Source organism: Eucalyptus grandis, chromosome 11, assembly GCF_016545825.1.
Source record: "Eucalyptus grandis isolate ANBG69807.140 chromosome 11, ASM1654582v1, whole genome shotgun sequence".
NCBI lineage: Eukaryota > Viridiplantae > Streptophyta > Magnoliopsida > Myrtales > Myrtaceae > Eucalyptus > Eucalyptus grandis.
Window position 1 is genome coordinate 44,523,138 of NC_052622.1, and position 15,941 is coordinate 44,539,078.

At 38.2% G+C, this 15,941-nt stretch overlaps 2 protein-coding genes and 1 long non-coding RNA gene across 3 annotated transcripts; all 3 read left to right on the forward strand.

Moving 5' to 3' along the window:
* The first annotated feature begins 1,328 nt into the window (after positions 1 to 1,328).
* On the forward strand, positions 1,329 to 2,148 carry LOC120289955 (beta-carotene isomerase D27, chloroplastic-like). Its single transcript, XM_039305368.1, has 3 exons — positions 1,329 to 1,617; positions 1,744 to 1,883; positions 2,140 to 2,148. Exons 1-3 carry the CDS (start codon positions 1,356 to 1,358, stop codon positions 2,146 to 2,148), a joined length of 411 nt encoding a protein of 136 aa, XP_039161302.1. The 5' UTR covers positions 1,329 to 1,355.
* A 187-nt stretch (positions 2,149 to 2,335) lies between these two features.
* On the forward strand, positions 2,336 to 6,283 carry LOC104426626 (beta-carotene isomerase D27, chloroplastic). The gene is made up of 5 exons (XM_010039747.3): positions 2,336 to 2,423; positions 4,362 to 4,422; positions 4,706 to 4,812; positions 5,763 to 5,855; positions 6,008 to 6,283. Exons 1-5 carry the CDS (start codon positions 2,417 to 2,419, stop codon positions 6,046 to 6,048), a joined length of 309 nt encoding a protein of 102 aa, XP_010038049.2. The 5' UTR covers positions 2,336 to 2,416; the 3' UTR covers positions 6,049 to 6,283.
* Positions 6,284 to 10,746: 4,463 nt separating this feature from the next.
* On the forward strand, positions 10,747 to 13,234 carry LOC120289377. The gene is made up of 3 exons (XR_005547337.1): positions 10,747 to 10,947; positions 11,150 to 11,780; positions 12,684 to 13,234. It is a non-coding gene; the product is annotated as an uncharacterized LOC120289377 (long non-coding RNA).
* Positions 13,235 to 15,941: the final 2,707 nt, after the last annotated feature.

The following is a 15,941-nucleotide window of genomic DNA, read 5'->3' on the forward strand; positions in this document are numbered from 1 at the left end:
TATGAAGTTGAACATAATGATGAACTACTATTTGTTGGGATAAATAAGGAATTTTACAATTGTCAAAGTAAATATTATGTAATCTCATAAATATCTCCCATACCGATATTAAAATTGTAATTTTGTCATTATACAATCATTTCAATTAATATACTTAGATTCTTTGATTTAAAATGTTTTGCCACTTTACATATCAAAATAGTTTCACCTCTTTACATGCATGCGTTTGTGCTCTTTTGCTAATACTTATGCTAATGAACTAAAAAAATTCGAACCTATCATTTGTGTTGCCCTCTGAAGAAACTATAAAGAACAATGGGTTTGTGAAAAAATGGTTCAAGTAAAGTTTAATACTCTAACTTCCGTTGTTTATACATATTCTGAATTGAGAGAGAGAGCGAGAGAGGAGAAAGGGGAAATGAAGAGGTAATGCGGGAGAGCCTAGGGAGTGTTGTTGCTTCCTTTCAACCACCACTATCCTCACCGGAATGGCCGACCTAGCAAGAGTCACAAACGACACCCTGACGAGGGTCACGGCCCTTACCGTTCTTTAAGGTGCGGTCTTGTGACCTTCATGATGTGCCTTGCCCAGACCAATGTAGGCCGATCCTTACTTAGCAAGGGTCCCGCCGAACCCACCATACGCCGACCCTACCACGTTTGCAAGGGGGCGGAGATGGCCCTTGACTTCTCTTTCTCTCTAGATTCGACAAGGGTTACTGGACCCACATCTGACACGATAAAGGTCGTTCGACCCAAATCAGACATTTATGATTATAAAATTCACAATCTAATGTTCGATCTATGAGTCGATGATATCATGTACGGGTCCATGATATCCATCTAAATTGTGTTTGACAAGGACTAACCTAACCTTTTGTCATATGACAAGTTGATTGGTCTCTATATGCCAAAAGACTTGACTAATATGCTCTTAAATAAGCCCCTCGGTATTTAGGAACTTCTGTGATGTCAATTTGAGGTATAATAGACCCCACACGTTGCTAAAGTTAGAAGACGCCTCCCCATCCTCTGTGTATGTGTGTGTGTGTGTGTGTGTGTGGCAGGAAGAGGTACTTTTCTTTGCTATAAAAACACCCACTCGCAAGGACAGCAAAAATTTCAATTCAAATACCAACAATTCCTTGCAGAAAAGCATCTTTCATGGGTTCGGCGAATGCTACCGTCGAGAATCTAATGCTAGCAAAACTCCAAAACTCCGCCCGCATATCCTGAAAGTTTAATCTCTCTCTAATCCAGAATTTGCTGTATATATAAACCACCCTCTCCATGCACAAACGTCACGCACAGTACCCTGGTTATCTCTCTCCCATCTCTCAGCGTCGTAGCCAGTCATGGAAGCAAAGCTCCTTCATCAGAGCCTGAGCCCTTTTATGCCGACCCGCCATCACCCTCGATGTCGACGCACTAACAAGCCTCTACGTTCTCCAGTTCTCGCCGTCCTGACAAGACCCACCAAGAAAATAGTGGAAATCGCGGAGAAGACAACGACGACTACAAGGCCAGAAGAAGATGCCATTGTTACGAAGTATGAAGACAACTGGTTCGATCTTATGGCCACTAATCATCTCTCTCGGAGCGTTCAAGCCGCTATAGGTTCGTTTTTCGGATACATATGAATAGGGTGGAACTAAACGTTTTCGTTTTCCGCTCATAAGGGAAAGATGAAGGGAGGAAAGCGATGTGATGTTGGGCAAAATATGCACTGATTGCTTTCTGCAGGTATTAGGAACAAAAAGAGCGGGTATGAGGGCTTGGTAGAGGCTGCCTCGGCCGCGTACCGGAGCTTCAATCCAACAGAGCAGCGCGATCTCGTCATCTCAGCTCTTGATAGAGCCTTCCCGAAGCCAATCTTGAATATGGCAAGTCCACGTCGCTCGTGTTTTTGTCTTTTTGTTTTTCTGGTGCTACCTAGTTGCTTTCTTCTCACCAAATAAAACAAGTAAAAACCAAAAAATGCAAGGACAAGCTGAAAGACCACATCATATTACGTTAAACTCAACGATGAAAGCAATTTCTTGTCCATACATATGCTGCACATATGATCCACCTGAATTACACACGCACTGTCATCAAGAATTCACCAAATTTAAATTCTGGGTTTTATATCTCTGAAAGATGCCGTGACAGTAAGATCTCCTCGTGCCCTGAATATAACGCTGCCTTGAGGACGTACACATAACGAAAAGGAGCAAAACTTACTTTATTATATTAGTTTTGATAGGAACCCCAATAAATCATGAATCATATTTTTAATTAATCTGCATTTTTCTCCTAAAACCTTCTTCTCTTGATATAATCGAGTGCAGATAAGGACACTGCTGCCTCGTTCCAAATTCACCAGGGAATATTTTGCTGCCTTCACCACTGTGTTCTTCTCTTGGCTGGTCGGAAAATGCGAGGTAAGGGAAGTCATTATCTATTAATGATTTTTTTATATTAATTTATGACTTATGAACGAGCTACTTTTTTTTATTGCTGCCGTCCTTTATTGTCCTTTTTGTGTTATTTGTTCTTTTTGTTCGTTTTATTGGGCTACAAAGGGTAAAGGACACACGTCGTTATTGAAAATAGCACTTTCGAAGTTTTCCCGTCATGCAGTCCCAAATCAAGGGTCAGAAGAAGGTGCATTTAACATAGATTTTTGGTTTGCCAATGAAGCAAGCTATAGTAAAATTGATCTATGAAAAACTTAGTTCTTGAGATTATTAGGCTATGTTAAATGTGGAATACCCGTACCTTGGTGTTAGCTAGCTACTCGTGTCAAAACTCCAAGTCTAATTCGGATAGAAGAGACAATCTGAATGATTCATAATTGAGACCTGAGACTCATTTTGGGAGCTTGGTGGTATTGGAGCATGGACAAAATCACTAATCAAATAGGAGGGTCGATATTGACCGGGACATAGCGATTTAAGTAAAGAAATTTTTGAAAACCCCAAGTCACATCGAATGGAAGAGTTGTTTTTAGTGATTTATGAAAATGATCCACTCTAGAGACTTATTACCTAGTTTAAGTACCACTTGTACGACCCATGGAGTGAGAACATGGTGGTCATAGATCCACATTGGCAATCGAGAGATGCATGATTCAACTCTTCACTCCGGAGCCTTCCCCGATTCATGGGGAACGGCATCAATTTGCACAAAGCAAAATGTTTCACCAACCTTGAGGACTTGTCCTCCTAAAGATTCTACGGCCTATTCATTTTGATCATACACACCTTAGGCATTAGAAAGCAAATAGAGCACGATATGCAAACCACCCTTTATTTTATGTGTCTTGCCCCCGGTCGATGGTCAGCCAAATGAATTCGGCCATGATAGGTAGCAACAATCATAGATCCACACCTTTTTGACTGCAAAAGGTGGCCGACCCAACAAAATAAAATTTTGGCCATAAAAGTTTTCAACGCTTCGACCTAATTTCCTACCACTGAGTAAATTATGTTGTTTCCTCTATGTTGTCCCTATTGAGAATAACGAATTAATGATACAAAGTGCATGGCTATGGAGTACCACCTTGGACGCCTCTCTTTAAAGCCGCAAATTCTTTTCACATTGCTTGCTATTTGTCGGCGTCTCCCCTGCAAGTCCTCCCTTCTCGAAGGACGACCATATACTCCTAGAAATAAGAAGGCATAAATGAGACTTTGCCCACTTAATGTGAGAGAGAGACATAGAAGTCTCTGGAGATTTTTAGAAGTGAAAGTAGAGTAGGAGTGACCTGGTCGCTTCAAGTCCAGGCCATGAATATGATCAACCAAAGTTAACAATGGCCACTGGCCATCGAGACACTTAGATGTAAATTCAATAAATTTTGAGGGCCTGGAGGCGGATGAATTAGAAGAAGCATATAAAAACTCGCCACAATAAATCAATGCAGCGATCTGAGTTTTTGCACGTAATACCTGCAGTCCGGGGGTATCAAGTATTTTGAATGATATATGAGTTCAAACCTGGTGTAAAAAGTTTTCATGCGTGAGTTTTTCCTGCCTCATTTTTGGAAATCTACATTAGGCAGTTAAATGTTTTGCCACAGAGGACGCAAAGAGATTGAAAATATATCCGATCCACCGGTGAAGTGTGTGTGTGTAGGGTCCTCATTGACCCATTTGAAAGTGCAACATATTGGTAAACAGCACTCAAGTATGGAAATGAAAAATTAAATCAGGACAGAATTAAAGTGCTTAATGAATAATATCTAATGAGACTTTATTCAGTGCGAATTTACACATCGAACCATGCAGCTAATCCAAGAGAAAGCATGTGGCATAAAAATAATGATTTGTCCATCATGTCCGCAGGCAGCAATCTCATCATTTTCCTGTTGAAATCAGGTGAGAGAATCAGAGCTCGATGGAAGAAGGGAAAGAATGTCGTCCACATAAAGAAGTGCAGGTGAAATTCTACTTTCACCCTTTAATATCTGCTACTGCAGAGATTCAAGCTGACTCGTTATAGCAATTAGCAAGACAAGACACATCTAAGCATTAAAATAAACTGCTCCAATGATTGTGCCTCACAAAGACTTTTTTCCAATTACAATGATGGCCCGAATCATCTCCGTCGTAACCACAAATCATATCCATTGTCAGAGTCATGCAAACTTTGCATAAGCCTTACATCATTCAATTGAGAAAAGAAAAAAAAGGAAAGAATTTCACATATCTTTACCTGGCAGGTTTTTGGAAGAAACCAACTGTGTGGGCATGTGCCTTAATCTCTGTAAAATGCCTTGCCAAACATTTATCAAAGACTCCCTAGGAGTGCCGGTCAACATGGTACCAAGTAAGTATTTCTTTCTAGATTGGCAAAATTGAACAAAACATGATGCAGTTATGTTCTGTTGACAATGTTCTGCCCAAAAGCATTTAATTGTAAGCGCATGTCATATTCTTTAGCAAAATAACCTTCCTGTGTTAAACTAAGGCTGCTTAAACATTCCTGGTAGATGAAGCCGTTGTATTCTCTCAGCTGATAAACGAAACTCACGAGTGAGTTTCCGTGACACATAGAAAATGGTTTGAACACATACATATTAATGTCACTTTTCATTTCATGGGTGGAATGCTTAACCGTCTAGCATCCACTCCAAGGTCCACAATTACCAGGAGCACACGATATTATGTCATCCGAAGAAAATTAGCACAAGGGAACATACTCTAGTACCATTTAATTAAATAATTGCCGCCAGACTACTGCATTAGTAGACGAATGAGGAAAAGACATCATAATATGAATAGTAACAGTACCTGCACTACAATGTGGAGGCCATGCTATCATGTCACTGGAGGGTCCCATTGTTGAACCACTCAGGGTGCAAAAACTTCAGGTATAGCCATCCAACCTCAGGTACATATAATTAAATCAAGGGATTAATTCTTGGATCTTTGCCGGTGACTTTAACATGAGAAATTAGTGCAGTGAAATCCACTGCGTTAATTTAAAGGCACTAAAACTCGTGTAATTCCATGAAGCCAATCATTCTTCCGTAGCCTGTCTTGTCAACGTTACATCTCCACCTTAGTAATGAAAAGAAATGAAAGACCTCTAAATTCCATGAGCCGATCATTTGTCATTTAGTGTAGGGTTATTCAGAAATAGTGATTTGGAGAAAACCACAGGCAAAGTAGCAGAACACTGATGAGCACATATTTTGACATATGCACCAGTGTGTGCATGTATGGATATGTTTATTCTTGGCTGGCGTTGATATCAGAATATATCTTAATTTGCAGATTTTGATGACATGAGTTGCCAGATGATATTCGGGCAAGATCCTCCGGCGATAAGTGATGATCCAGCATTCAAACAGCCATGCATTAAATTATGTAATGACTCAAAACAATAACCCATTTCTCTAGGGCATTCGCAACACCAAATGGACAATTGCATGGATACACTTTTTACTGCAATTACAGACTCATAAAACAGGTACATTTAAGCATGCAGTTTCTAATCTGGAGCATGTTAAAACATGCAGGCAAGGCAAAGCAAAAGCATAGTGCAACATGCACCAATTGATGCAGAGAGACAGAGAAGGGGAATGATGGACAGTTGCATTACCAATACGTGGACCCAAATAATTCTTTGTAGTAGATAGACAAAGGCCTAGCCATGACTTTTTTCCCCTTTAAGTTGTTCATCATATTTATCACCCAAGAAATTATGTATCTGAAAAATATCAAGATATACCTATCATGATGTGTATAGAGGTACACTCTTGCATTGTAAAAGCTATTTAAGCAAGGCACTCATTACCAAAGCTGCAAAACAATGATGTCCAGGTTTCTTCATCAACCATACTAACCAAGTTTAAGGACACGCAGGAGGAGATATTCAAGTGGAGATTTGACGTAGCAATAGTTACATCAAAGTTTTTTAAGTGCAGACATGATAGCTCATAAAATGATTTTTTGTGCTGAGCTCCAAATTTTATCAAATTTCCAGGAGAAAAGAATTAAAAACTTCCGATCAGTAAAAGTTCAATATTCTCCTCCTGAGTATGTTATACAGCCCGTCTTAATTCCTGGCAATGACTGGAGCCAGATAATTTATTTTCCTTTTATTTTTAAGTATGGCAACATAGGAAAACGAGAGAGAAAAGAAAACTCAACAAAAGATGAGACTTCTATTTTCTCGGCATTAACAGAAAATATGAGAAAGGCACCTGAAAATTGAGATGTACAATAGGAGCGAGTTTTAAGTGCTTGGCCATCCCCTGGGAATTTCTATCATCGGATCTTTTCCTGACTCCAAGCTCAGTAAGCATGTCGGTCTACTGACTCTCATTAGCTGTAATGAGTTTCAAAATTTACTGTGAAATCTAATTATCATTTATGTTCCAATAATATCCCTCACTGTATCATAGCGAATTTCCCTTTTTAGCAAGCAATTGCAAGTTTAAAATCCTTTCTTCTGCATATATCTGAAACATGAGGTTAAGGTTTTATGGGGCAATTACTGCTTTGCTCTTGACTCTTGTAAAAAAGGCTACAGCAGTTAAGATAATCATAAAGATCGTGAATAACCAAAACAACATATGATTTCTGGTAAAAAAGATGTGTACGTTGATTAAGCAACCACATTACATAGAAGAAGCCAAAAACAGAAAGTAGGGTTTGAATATGACAGATCCTCCGAAATAAGAACATCTGCAAACCAGATCCTTGCACCACTTGGAGACTAGACAGGGTGAAAGACTCATATATCCTCCAGAATTTTCTTCAAGTGATTGAGTCGAGGACGGACTTCATACTATCATAGCGGGGTTTCATGATGACTTTTTGTAGGAAAACCAATCGGCTTCTTTCTAGAAGGTGAGTGTTTTGACCGAAGAGCCGGTGTAGGGTTCAAGATCAGCAAGTGGACCATCCATGTCTCCCACCTTTCATAAGATGTGTCAAAAGACCTTGCTAAGATTCTTAAGCAGTCTTTTCTGTCTCAAAGGGAGAGTGACCGAGTGATCCAACCCACTTTCAACCACTTACACGTTCAGCTGTAGTGGATCTCTTAAATAATGAGGTTTTGAACCTGTCTTAGATGAATTAACTGTGAGGCAGCAGAAACAGAGGGAGCATGACATGTACTAGAATTATAGGATGAACAGGGAAGATTCATGTCAGAAGAAAAAGGACAGGAGAATTCACACCGCATAGCAGAAAGCACATTATTATGTAAGACGAATTACCATGTTTAGTCATTCCCTTCATAAAGAAAAAAAAGTCCTTCTCAGACATCAACAACTATGCAGCATCACATCATGCTAATCTGAGTTTGCCAGGTACAAACTTTGCCTACCTCAACAAATGGAATTTTTCCCACTCATCACGTTAGAAAATAATTGGAGCGCAAGCCTTGGTGTAGGGGTAAAACGTTATTCCATTGTGGCCTGAGGTCTCAAGTTCAAGTCAGGAAAAAGCCTCTCTGAGAAACCAGGGGTAAGGTTGCGCGTATCAACTTCTCTTAGAATTCAAAGTGCGGGGAGTGTTGTGCACCGGAATGCTCTCGACCACATTAGGCAATACTATCAGATTTAAACTCGTCTGAGAAAGGATTTTAGCATTGCAAATCCATAAACAAATTTCCTATGGTACCGCACAATTTACTGCGAGTTGCTTCTTTGGTCTTCACCATTAATCCCATTGAATACCTACTTCATCTTGCTCTGCTAAAGCATATGAAAGCGCACCGAAGTAGTTGCAACTTGAGAAATGACTAAGGGGTCTAATATCTTCACTTGGTGATCGCTATACGGTAGTTAGTTTTAGTCTTCCTTATCTAAGAGCCATGACAACAAGTGACGAGCCACAAATTTTCTCCAGCACTCATGATTTAACATTTTGTCCAGCACTTACGATTCCCAATATGTGTTAGTTAATACATATAATTCTTTGATGCGGAAATTTAAAAGAAAACAGTGATATTTGATATTCATGATCTTCACAAATAGATGAAGATATACATTTATCCATAGTTTTACTCTTAATGATAATCGTTGTGGAAAACTGAAGAACTTGAACCAAATGAAGAAATCCAAATTTTCTCCCTTAACCCACTATTCTTTAATGTATTCTATCGATGGAGGAGAGAATACCAAGTTATTTTGAGTTATTATTATTCATATGGTGGAGAGATGACCTGACTTTATTTATACGTTCTATTAATAAGTGTTTTCCATAAATGCCCTTCCATAAAAGTGCCTTTTAACTTCCTTGAGGATTATACCATTTCGTAAAGAGTCGCAACTTCTCATAACCAATATTTATTTTTTATAGCATTTCAACAATTATTAAACCATATAATAAATCATATCATGTGGGCCACAATAATTTTTACAATATGCTCATGATAAATAAAATATGTCTTATCGTTCTAGTCATATAGGAAAACAGCAAGGCCACGGTAGCTAAAGTTTGTATTGTGACACATGACCATCAATCATCAAACCAAGCAATTCTAGCAAATATAATTAGAAAACAGTTCATACTCTCGGTTACATTCTTGGCACAAGTTCTGTCCCCCACAACCAAACAGTAGTCAAAGATCATTGCAAATCGTCAAACTCCACTTCTATCGGATCTTATTTAGCATATTTTGACATTATGGGGAATCCACAGGCAAATGACGATCCTTAAGCACGGCAATTATTAATCTATCTCTTCCTTAACTATCATGTCTGTTTATGCAGTCTCAAATTTTATCAACCACGAAAAAGCAGATAGTGCCATAGGCGAGCAAGACAATTCAAGAAACAAACTTTCTCGTAGAGCTCGCACTGTCAGCTGCGAAGAAGCCAAAGGTCAACTGGGTATTTGCCTCTCTCCATCACTCCCTTATTTAGATAAATAATGGGCCTTTCTGCTTTTCCCATTCATCTGACACATCGATTCGTAGTTCGATATTCAGGGATCCAGAATCCCTTAGAACACTCTTTTGGGCCACAAAGTGTGTCAAAATTAAGGTCGATTCAGACCAGCCTCGGACAGGAACAACGAATCACTGTGCCGGAAACCAGAACAAAACACACTCGTTGGAACTTCAAAATAATCTTGAACGTACAAATCACTGACTTGTATGGAGAAGCATCGCCGGCTGAAATTTAAAGCCGAACCAAGAAACAAAGAGACCCAACCGCGCAAAATTAAAATCATCTTCCAATCCTGTTCCATCTAGACAAAGCTAAAATGATGATCTTCCCCTTGATTTTGGCGGGAAAAGAACTCTGCGTCGGTTCAAAAACTCGAGGCTTCGTGACCAACCGGGCGCGACATTCGGTAAACGCGAAACCGATTCGACCGGCTGATGAACTTGTCGGCGTGCCAATCACGAGGAACCGACCCTAATGAACGATCGATGACTTGAAAAAACCAGCGATTTGGCAACGAGAACTTCCTCACTGTGCACGGCATCACGAGGAAGAGATGGACGAGACGAGATCGGAGGAGATGAGAGGGAATTCGAAAGTATCGCGTCGTCCATGAATGAATCGTGCGGAGACTCTGCGAGAAGGTGGAAGGAGATTTGACGAGCAATGCATGACGCTCATATTGAAGCTTATTTTGATACCAAAGATTTTCGCCACAATACTTTAATATCAAATCGAGAAAAAACGATCACTTAAATTTCTCCAACCGTGATCACTTTTAAACAACTCATATATATTTTTTTTGGTCGAAATAGATAGCATGTACTATTCTTACTTAAAAGGAGTCTTACAAGACAAATAAGGACTAAAGTCCGAACATAATATGTTCCATAAAGGCAAAGGAGGAGTATTCCACCAATTAAGAGGAAGTTTGTTTGCTCGGTGGGTTCGTGCTATCCAATCCGCAGCGCAGTTCTCTTCTCGGGTGCAATAGCTTACCTTAACATTATCGCAATGGTCCAATTCACGTCTGCACCATAGAATAATTTCTTTTAGATTCCATTGAATTTCGGCCCGGCCCAAAACCTGTTCAACGGCAGGGGAACAATCATTTTCGCAAATCCATCGAAGTGGTTGACTCTAGAAACCTCCCACGTGCCTCATCTGAAGTTCCTTAATATAAAAGAGTCCATGTAAAATCGCTTCGACTTCGGCCTCTTGTGATGAAGAAACCCTAGAAGTACAGGCGAAGCCTTCGAGCACCTGCCCTGACGAATCACGCACGATACTAGCAACAAAGCAAAGAAACTCACTTGGAGTCCAAGAAGCATCAACATTCAACTTCAGATCTTGTCGATCCGGTGGTTTCCGTCTACCAGGTATGTTTCGATTAGGGTTTAATCATTTCTGGGTCTTTTGTCCTCAGGTGAAATTGAAGTGCTGATCTTGTACAATACTAAGGAGATTTGCAGAGTTCGGGGCTTTTGCTCGAAAAATCCATCCATTTCTTGCCTTTCATATGTGCCAGAGAACCAAGCTAGTGTATTCTCTTTCAGGTATGTTCGTGTTCACTTGGAAAGCTTCCATAATCCACTGGTCCGTCCTTCTAATTGTGCTTGTGGGATTGAGGCCTCTGAATGTTGGATCTTCCCATATGCCTTTTGTCCATTTACATAAAAAGAACAGATGCTCTGTTGTTTCTACCTTCGTGTGACAGACTTGGCATAATGGGTCATGAACGATTTTTCGTTTATATAGGTTTTCTCTCGTGGGAAGGGCGTTTTGACAGAGAGCCCAAAGGAAAGTTTTGATTTTTGGTGGCACATCTAGGCTCTAGATCTTGGTCCATAAGGTACGTGGTGGTTGGAACGAATAGGAGGCCCTATTATGGTTTTGGCTTGTAGTTTCTGAATATGCTCTGTTGTAGCCACTCTTTACAGAATATTTCCTTGTATTATTACCTGTCCAAACTAGGTAATCTGATTGCGGTTGTGGGCTCAATGGGATAGCTAAAATTTCATTTATGATACTTTCATTATAGAACTGTTGAATCTTTTGTACATTCCATTCTCTGGACTCTGCATTTATTAGCTCAAATACCATCATAGGTTCTGTTGGGTTAATTTGTCCTCCAATTACCCCTTGCATTAACCACTTATCTTCTCGAATGCGAATAGATTGACCATCCCTAACTGACCATTTGATGTTTTCTTTGATTGTATCTCGGCCAATTAACAAACTCCACCATCCCCATGAGGGGCGTTGGCCCGTGCATGCTGTCCAGAGATCCCCTTTTGGAAAGTAGACTCCTTTCAACACTCTACTCCATAGGGTAGAGGGAGAATTTGATAGCCTCCAGACTTGCTTACCCAGCATGGCACAATTAAAGGTAATCAAATCTTTGAAACCCATTCCTCCTTCGTCCTTTCTGGTTTTCATCACATCCCAATTTTTCCAATGAATGCCCCTCTTATGATCACCTTTTTGCCACCAAAATGATGCAATTCATTGTTCTATTGCTCTGTAGATAGAGACTGGCAGCTTGAATATGGACATAGCATGCATAGGTATGGACTGAACAACAAACTTTTGATCAACACCTCCTTCCCGGCCTTAGTAAGTGGTTTCTCTTTCCACCATTCTAGCTTTGTATTGACCCTGGCTAATATCCATGCAAACAGTTCTTTCTTAGATTAACCCCATTTTGTGGGGATGCGCAAATACTTCCCCATTTTTTCAAACACAGGGACTCTTAATTCTATGGCCATATTTCTCTTCAAAGGTAAGGGACAATTTGCACTAAAATACACCCCTAATTTGTTTAAGTTGATTGCTTGTCCCGAAGCATAGCAGTATTGTTTAAGTATCAGTGCCAGGTTCGACATTCCGTCATAGTACCATCTAGAAAAAAGATAACATCATCCGCAAACAGCAGATGTGAGAGTTTAGGACAAAACCTGTTTATCTGTATGCCTTTGATGCTGCCATCTATGATAGCTTTGTTCATCAGCTAGGTTAGAACATTTGAAATCAAGATAAATAAATAAGGTGACAAAGGATCGCCTTGTCTGATTCCTCGCGAAGGGTGGAAGAAAGGGGTAGGTTCTCCATTTATCTTCACACTAAAAGACACTGTAGACACGCACTGCATTATGAGTGTTACCCACTTTTCACAAAACCCCATGTGCAACATGCAATCCCGCAAAAAATCACATTCGATTCTGTCGTATGCTTTATGCATATCTAATTTAAGTATGGCCTGATGTTTTTTCCTCTTTTTTGTGATGCGCAGCTGGAGCAATACTTCCTGCACAATGAAGATATTGTCTTGTATCTGTCTGCCTTGAACAAATGCACATTGCTCCGGTTCAATAATAGATGGCAACCACTTTTTTAGTCTGTTTGCTAGAAGTTTTGAAATTACTTTATAACTGAAATTGCATAAACTGATAGGTCTGTATTGGCTAATATTCTCAGGGTTTTTCACTTTAGGGATTAAGGAAAGATGTGTCTGGTTGAGGAGGGGATCAAGAATACATGTCTGGAAAAAATTCTGAGCTAATTGTAACATGTCAGTTTTCACGGTATCCCCTGATTGTTGATAAAAAAATGCCATTGAAGCCATCTGGGCCAGGTGCTTTAAGTGCTCCATCTGAAAAACAGCATCCTTAATTTCCTCCATCAAAGGTACAGCCACCAAATCTTCATTAATGTGCTGTATTATAGGTGATGGACATTGGATGAGGATAGGTTGGTACTGCCTTGGGCCCTCTAATTTATATAGCTCTCTGTAAAAGGACAGAATATGGTTGCGGATCATTATAGGATCTCTACACCAGTTGATATCTTCTAATTGCAACATAGTGATTCTATTTCTTTGCCTCCTCTGTATAGTTGATGCATGAAAAAATCTGGTATTCTTATCACCCCATTGCAGCCACTTAATGCATGACCTCATCCCCAGAATAAGACCATACGGGCCCTAGCTGAAGGTAGAAGCATGTGAGCACAACCCTTATTGGAAAACATTTTATGGTAAAATTGAAAAATAAATTATTGTGGAAGAGACAATACCTATTAGAAGCGCTACCATGGCGGTAGAGAAATGCTCGCATAGACGAGAGAGAGGATTTCTTTCATAAACAACTCATATTGAAGTGATCATTTTTTTATCACTGACTAAGACTTAAGTAATCACTTTTAATAATAATTGATACTCAAATTATTCATATTTTTAATCTTTGACACTTAAATAGTCACCCGTCAACTTGTCTTCACAACGTTGTTTGGGGATTATATACTGAGTAAGTATGCCGATGAGCCACATAGAACTAACATATTTATATAATATGGTCACATTAGATTTCCATCAACTCAAATCAAAGTCAACACTTAAGTGATTCGAAAAAACATTTGACATTAAAGTAAACGTCGTACATAATTTTTGGTACTTAGAGTATCATTCTTGCAATATCACTATGCATATATTCATTTAGCAAATATTTAATTCTTGCTCATCTCTAATGTTGGTAATATATATCTGATCAATGCACAAGAATTTATTTGAATTATGTATATTTTGGTAATAGGCATTGAGAATTTTTTTTTTAAATGTAAAAATAAGTTCTATTTGAAATATCTATGTGTATATGTTTATAAATAATTATTTATGACAAGGCTTTCACAAATTTTCTAATTCATATTTAACAAATAATGACATTAAAAGATCTAGCTTGTGTTTTGCTTACATTTGACAAATAAATAATATTAAACCCATACTTTGCAAATGATGATATGAAGATGTCAATCTGATATTTGATAAATAAATAATGTTAAAGGATGGATAAAAAATTTGGATGGTGATGAAAGAAAATTTATATGACATGCTTAGAAGTAAATAAATATGATAAAATTACCCATCATATAAGAAAAAATAATTATACGTTTAGATTATTCTATTACATGACCGTGTATATTTCAAAGATAAATATAACGAAAAGTGTAATAAATGATAAGTGTTATTATTGAAAAGTTGTACGCTTAACCACTGTGAACATTAGCTAATTCATAACTTACCCATCAATACAAATACTTTATCGATTGAAAAAAAAAAAAAAGCTTTAAAAGCACTCTATGACATGATAGTGCATATTTAATAGTTAAATGATATTCGAGGATCATTAAAAAATTGTATAATATAATGCCCCCATAATAAATGATATGGGGTCAACAAAAAAAATCACAAAAAAGTTATAACTTATCTCTTACAGATAAATAAAGATTGTAATTATAGTTAAGTAAATACGACAGGCCTATCATCACAAAAATTTATACGGAAATGTAAAAGTTCATATCTGGGATCAATTAAAAAAATTCATCACAAAAAAGTTATAACTCGTCTCTTAAAAATAAATAAAGATAACAAAATCAATAAAACAATCATTGTTAAATAAATAAAAGAGGCCTATTGCCACTCAAAAATTTGGTAAGATGGGAATCCTCTACCTACTGGGTGGATTCTGAATAATGGAGCCTCTAAAGGCAACCCAAGACTTATTAGTGCAAAGGTTTTATTTGGAAACGAGTGGGTTGATTAATTTGGAAGTTTACTGCCTTTGTAGGAATGTGTTCGTCAGCAGAACCTTGGGCTTTGTGGTAAGGATTTAACTTCGCAAAACAACTTGGTTTTCATCTCTTTAAAGCCATCACTAATCTTGCTAGTCCAAAGCTTATAATTAATAATGATGTTCCTACTTTGCTTAAAGATATCAGAAGACCAGTGCTTTCTCACTTTGAATTTAAAGTGCAACATAATTTTTGGGAAGGAAATCGCTCTCCTAACTAGTTTACTAATCTAAGAATCGATAAGCGCTTGGATACTGGTTTCTTTTCATTACCTTCTATAAAGTTACTTCATGTCTTTTTAGGTAATAAAATAGATATAGTAAATTTATGGCGTTAAAATTTTTGTATTCGGCTTTAGCCCTTCTCCATACACCTAAAAAGTCGTATTACATGAATACACATATTTATAAATATGAGTAAAAGCATAATTAATGCTAACCTGTGACATCGAGTGCATAATCTGATATGACTGTTATATCATTATTCTATATAGATATATTTAGAGAGTTGAATAAGACATAGATTCAAAGTATAAAAGATGCATTCATAAATAAATAATGCTAGATGATCATTACGGAAATTATACATAATGTGATATCCCGTATTAGACAAATGAATGATTTTAGGTGATTATTAGAAAAATTACATATCGGCAAAAAAAACTCTAATATAAGAAAAAATTTCCATACTGAGCATGTTTTGTTTTGTTTCACTCCTTTATTCTATATAGATGTGTGCACGATACTCACGGGCCTAAAACTCTCCGGCCCTACCCCCATCCCTTTACCAATAGGGTCGCATGGCTGTCGGTCCACACTAAACGTGTTTTATTATAATGTTAAATGCAGAAAGAAGTTTCTAAGTTAGGAGAACAGTGGACTGCTTTGGGTCCTCCTTTATGACCAATTTAGCTTTCAAATCCTCT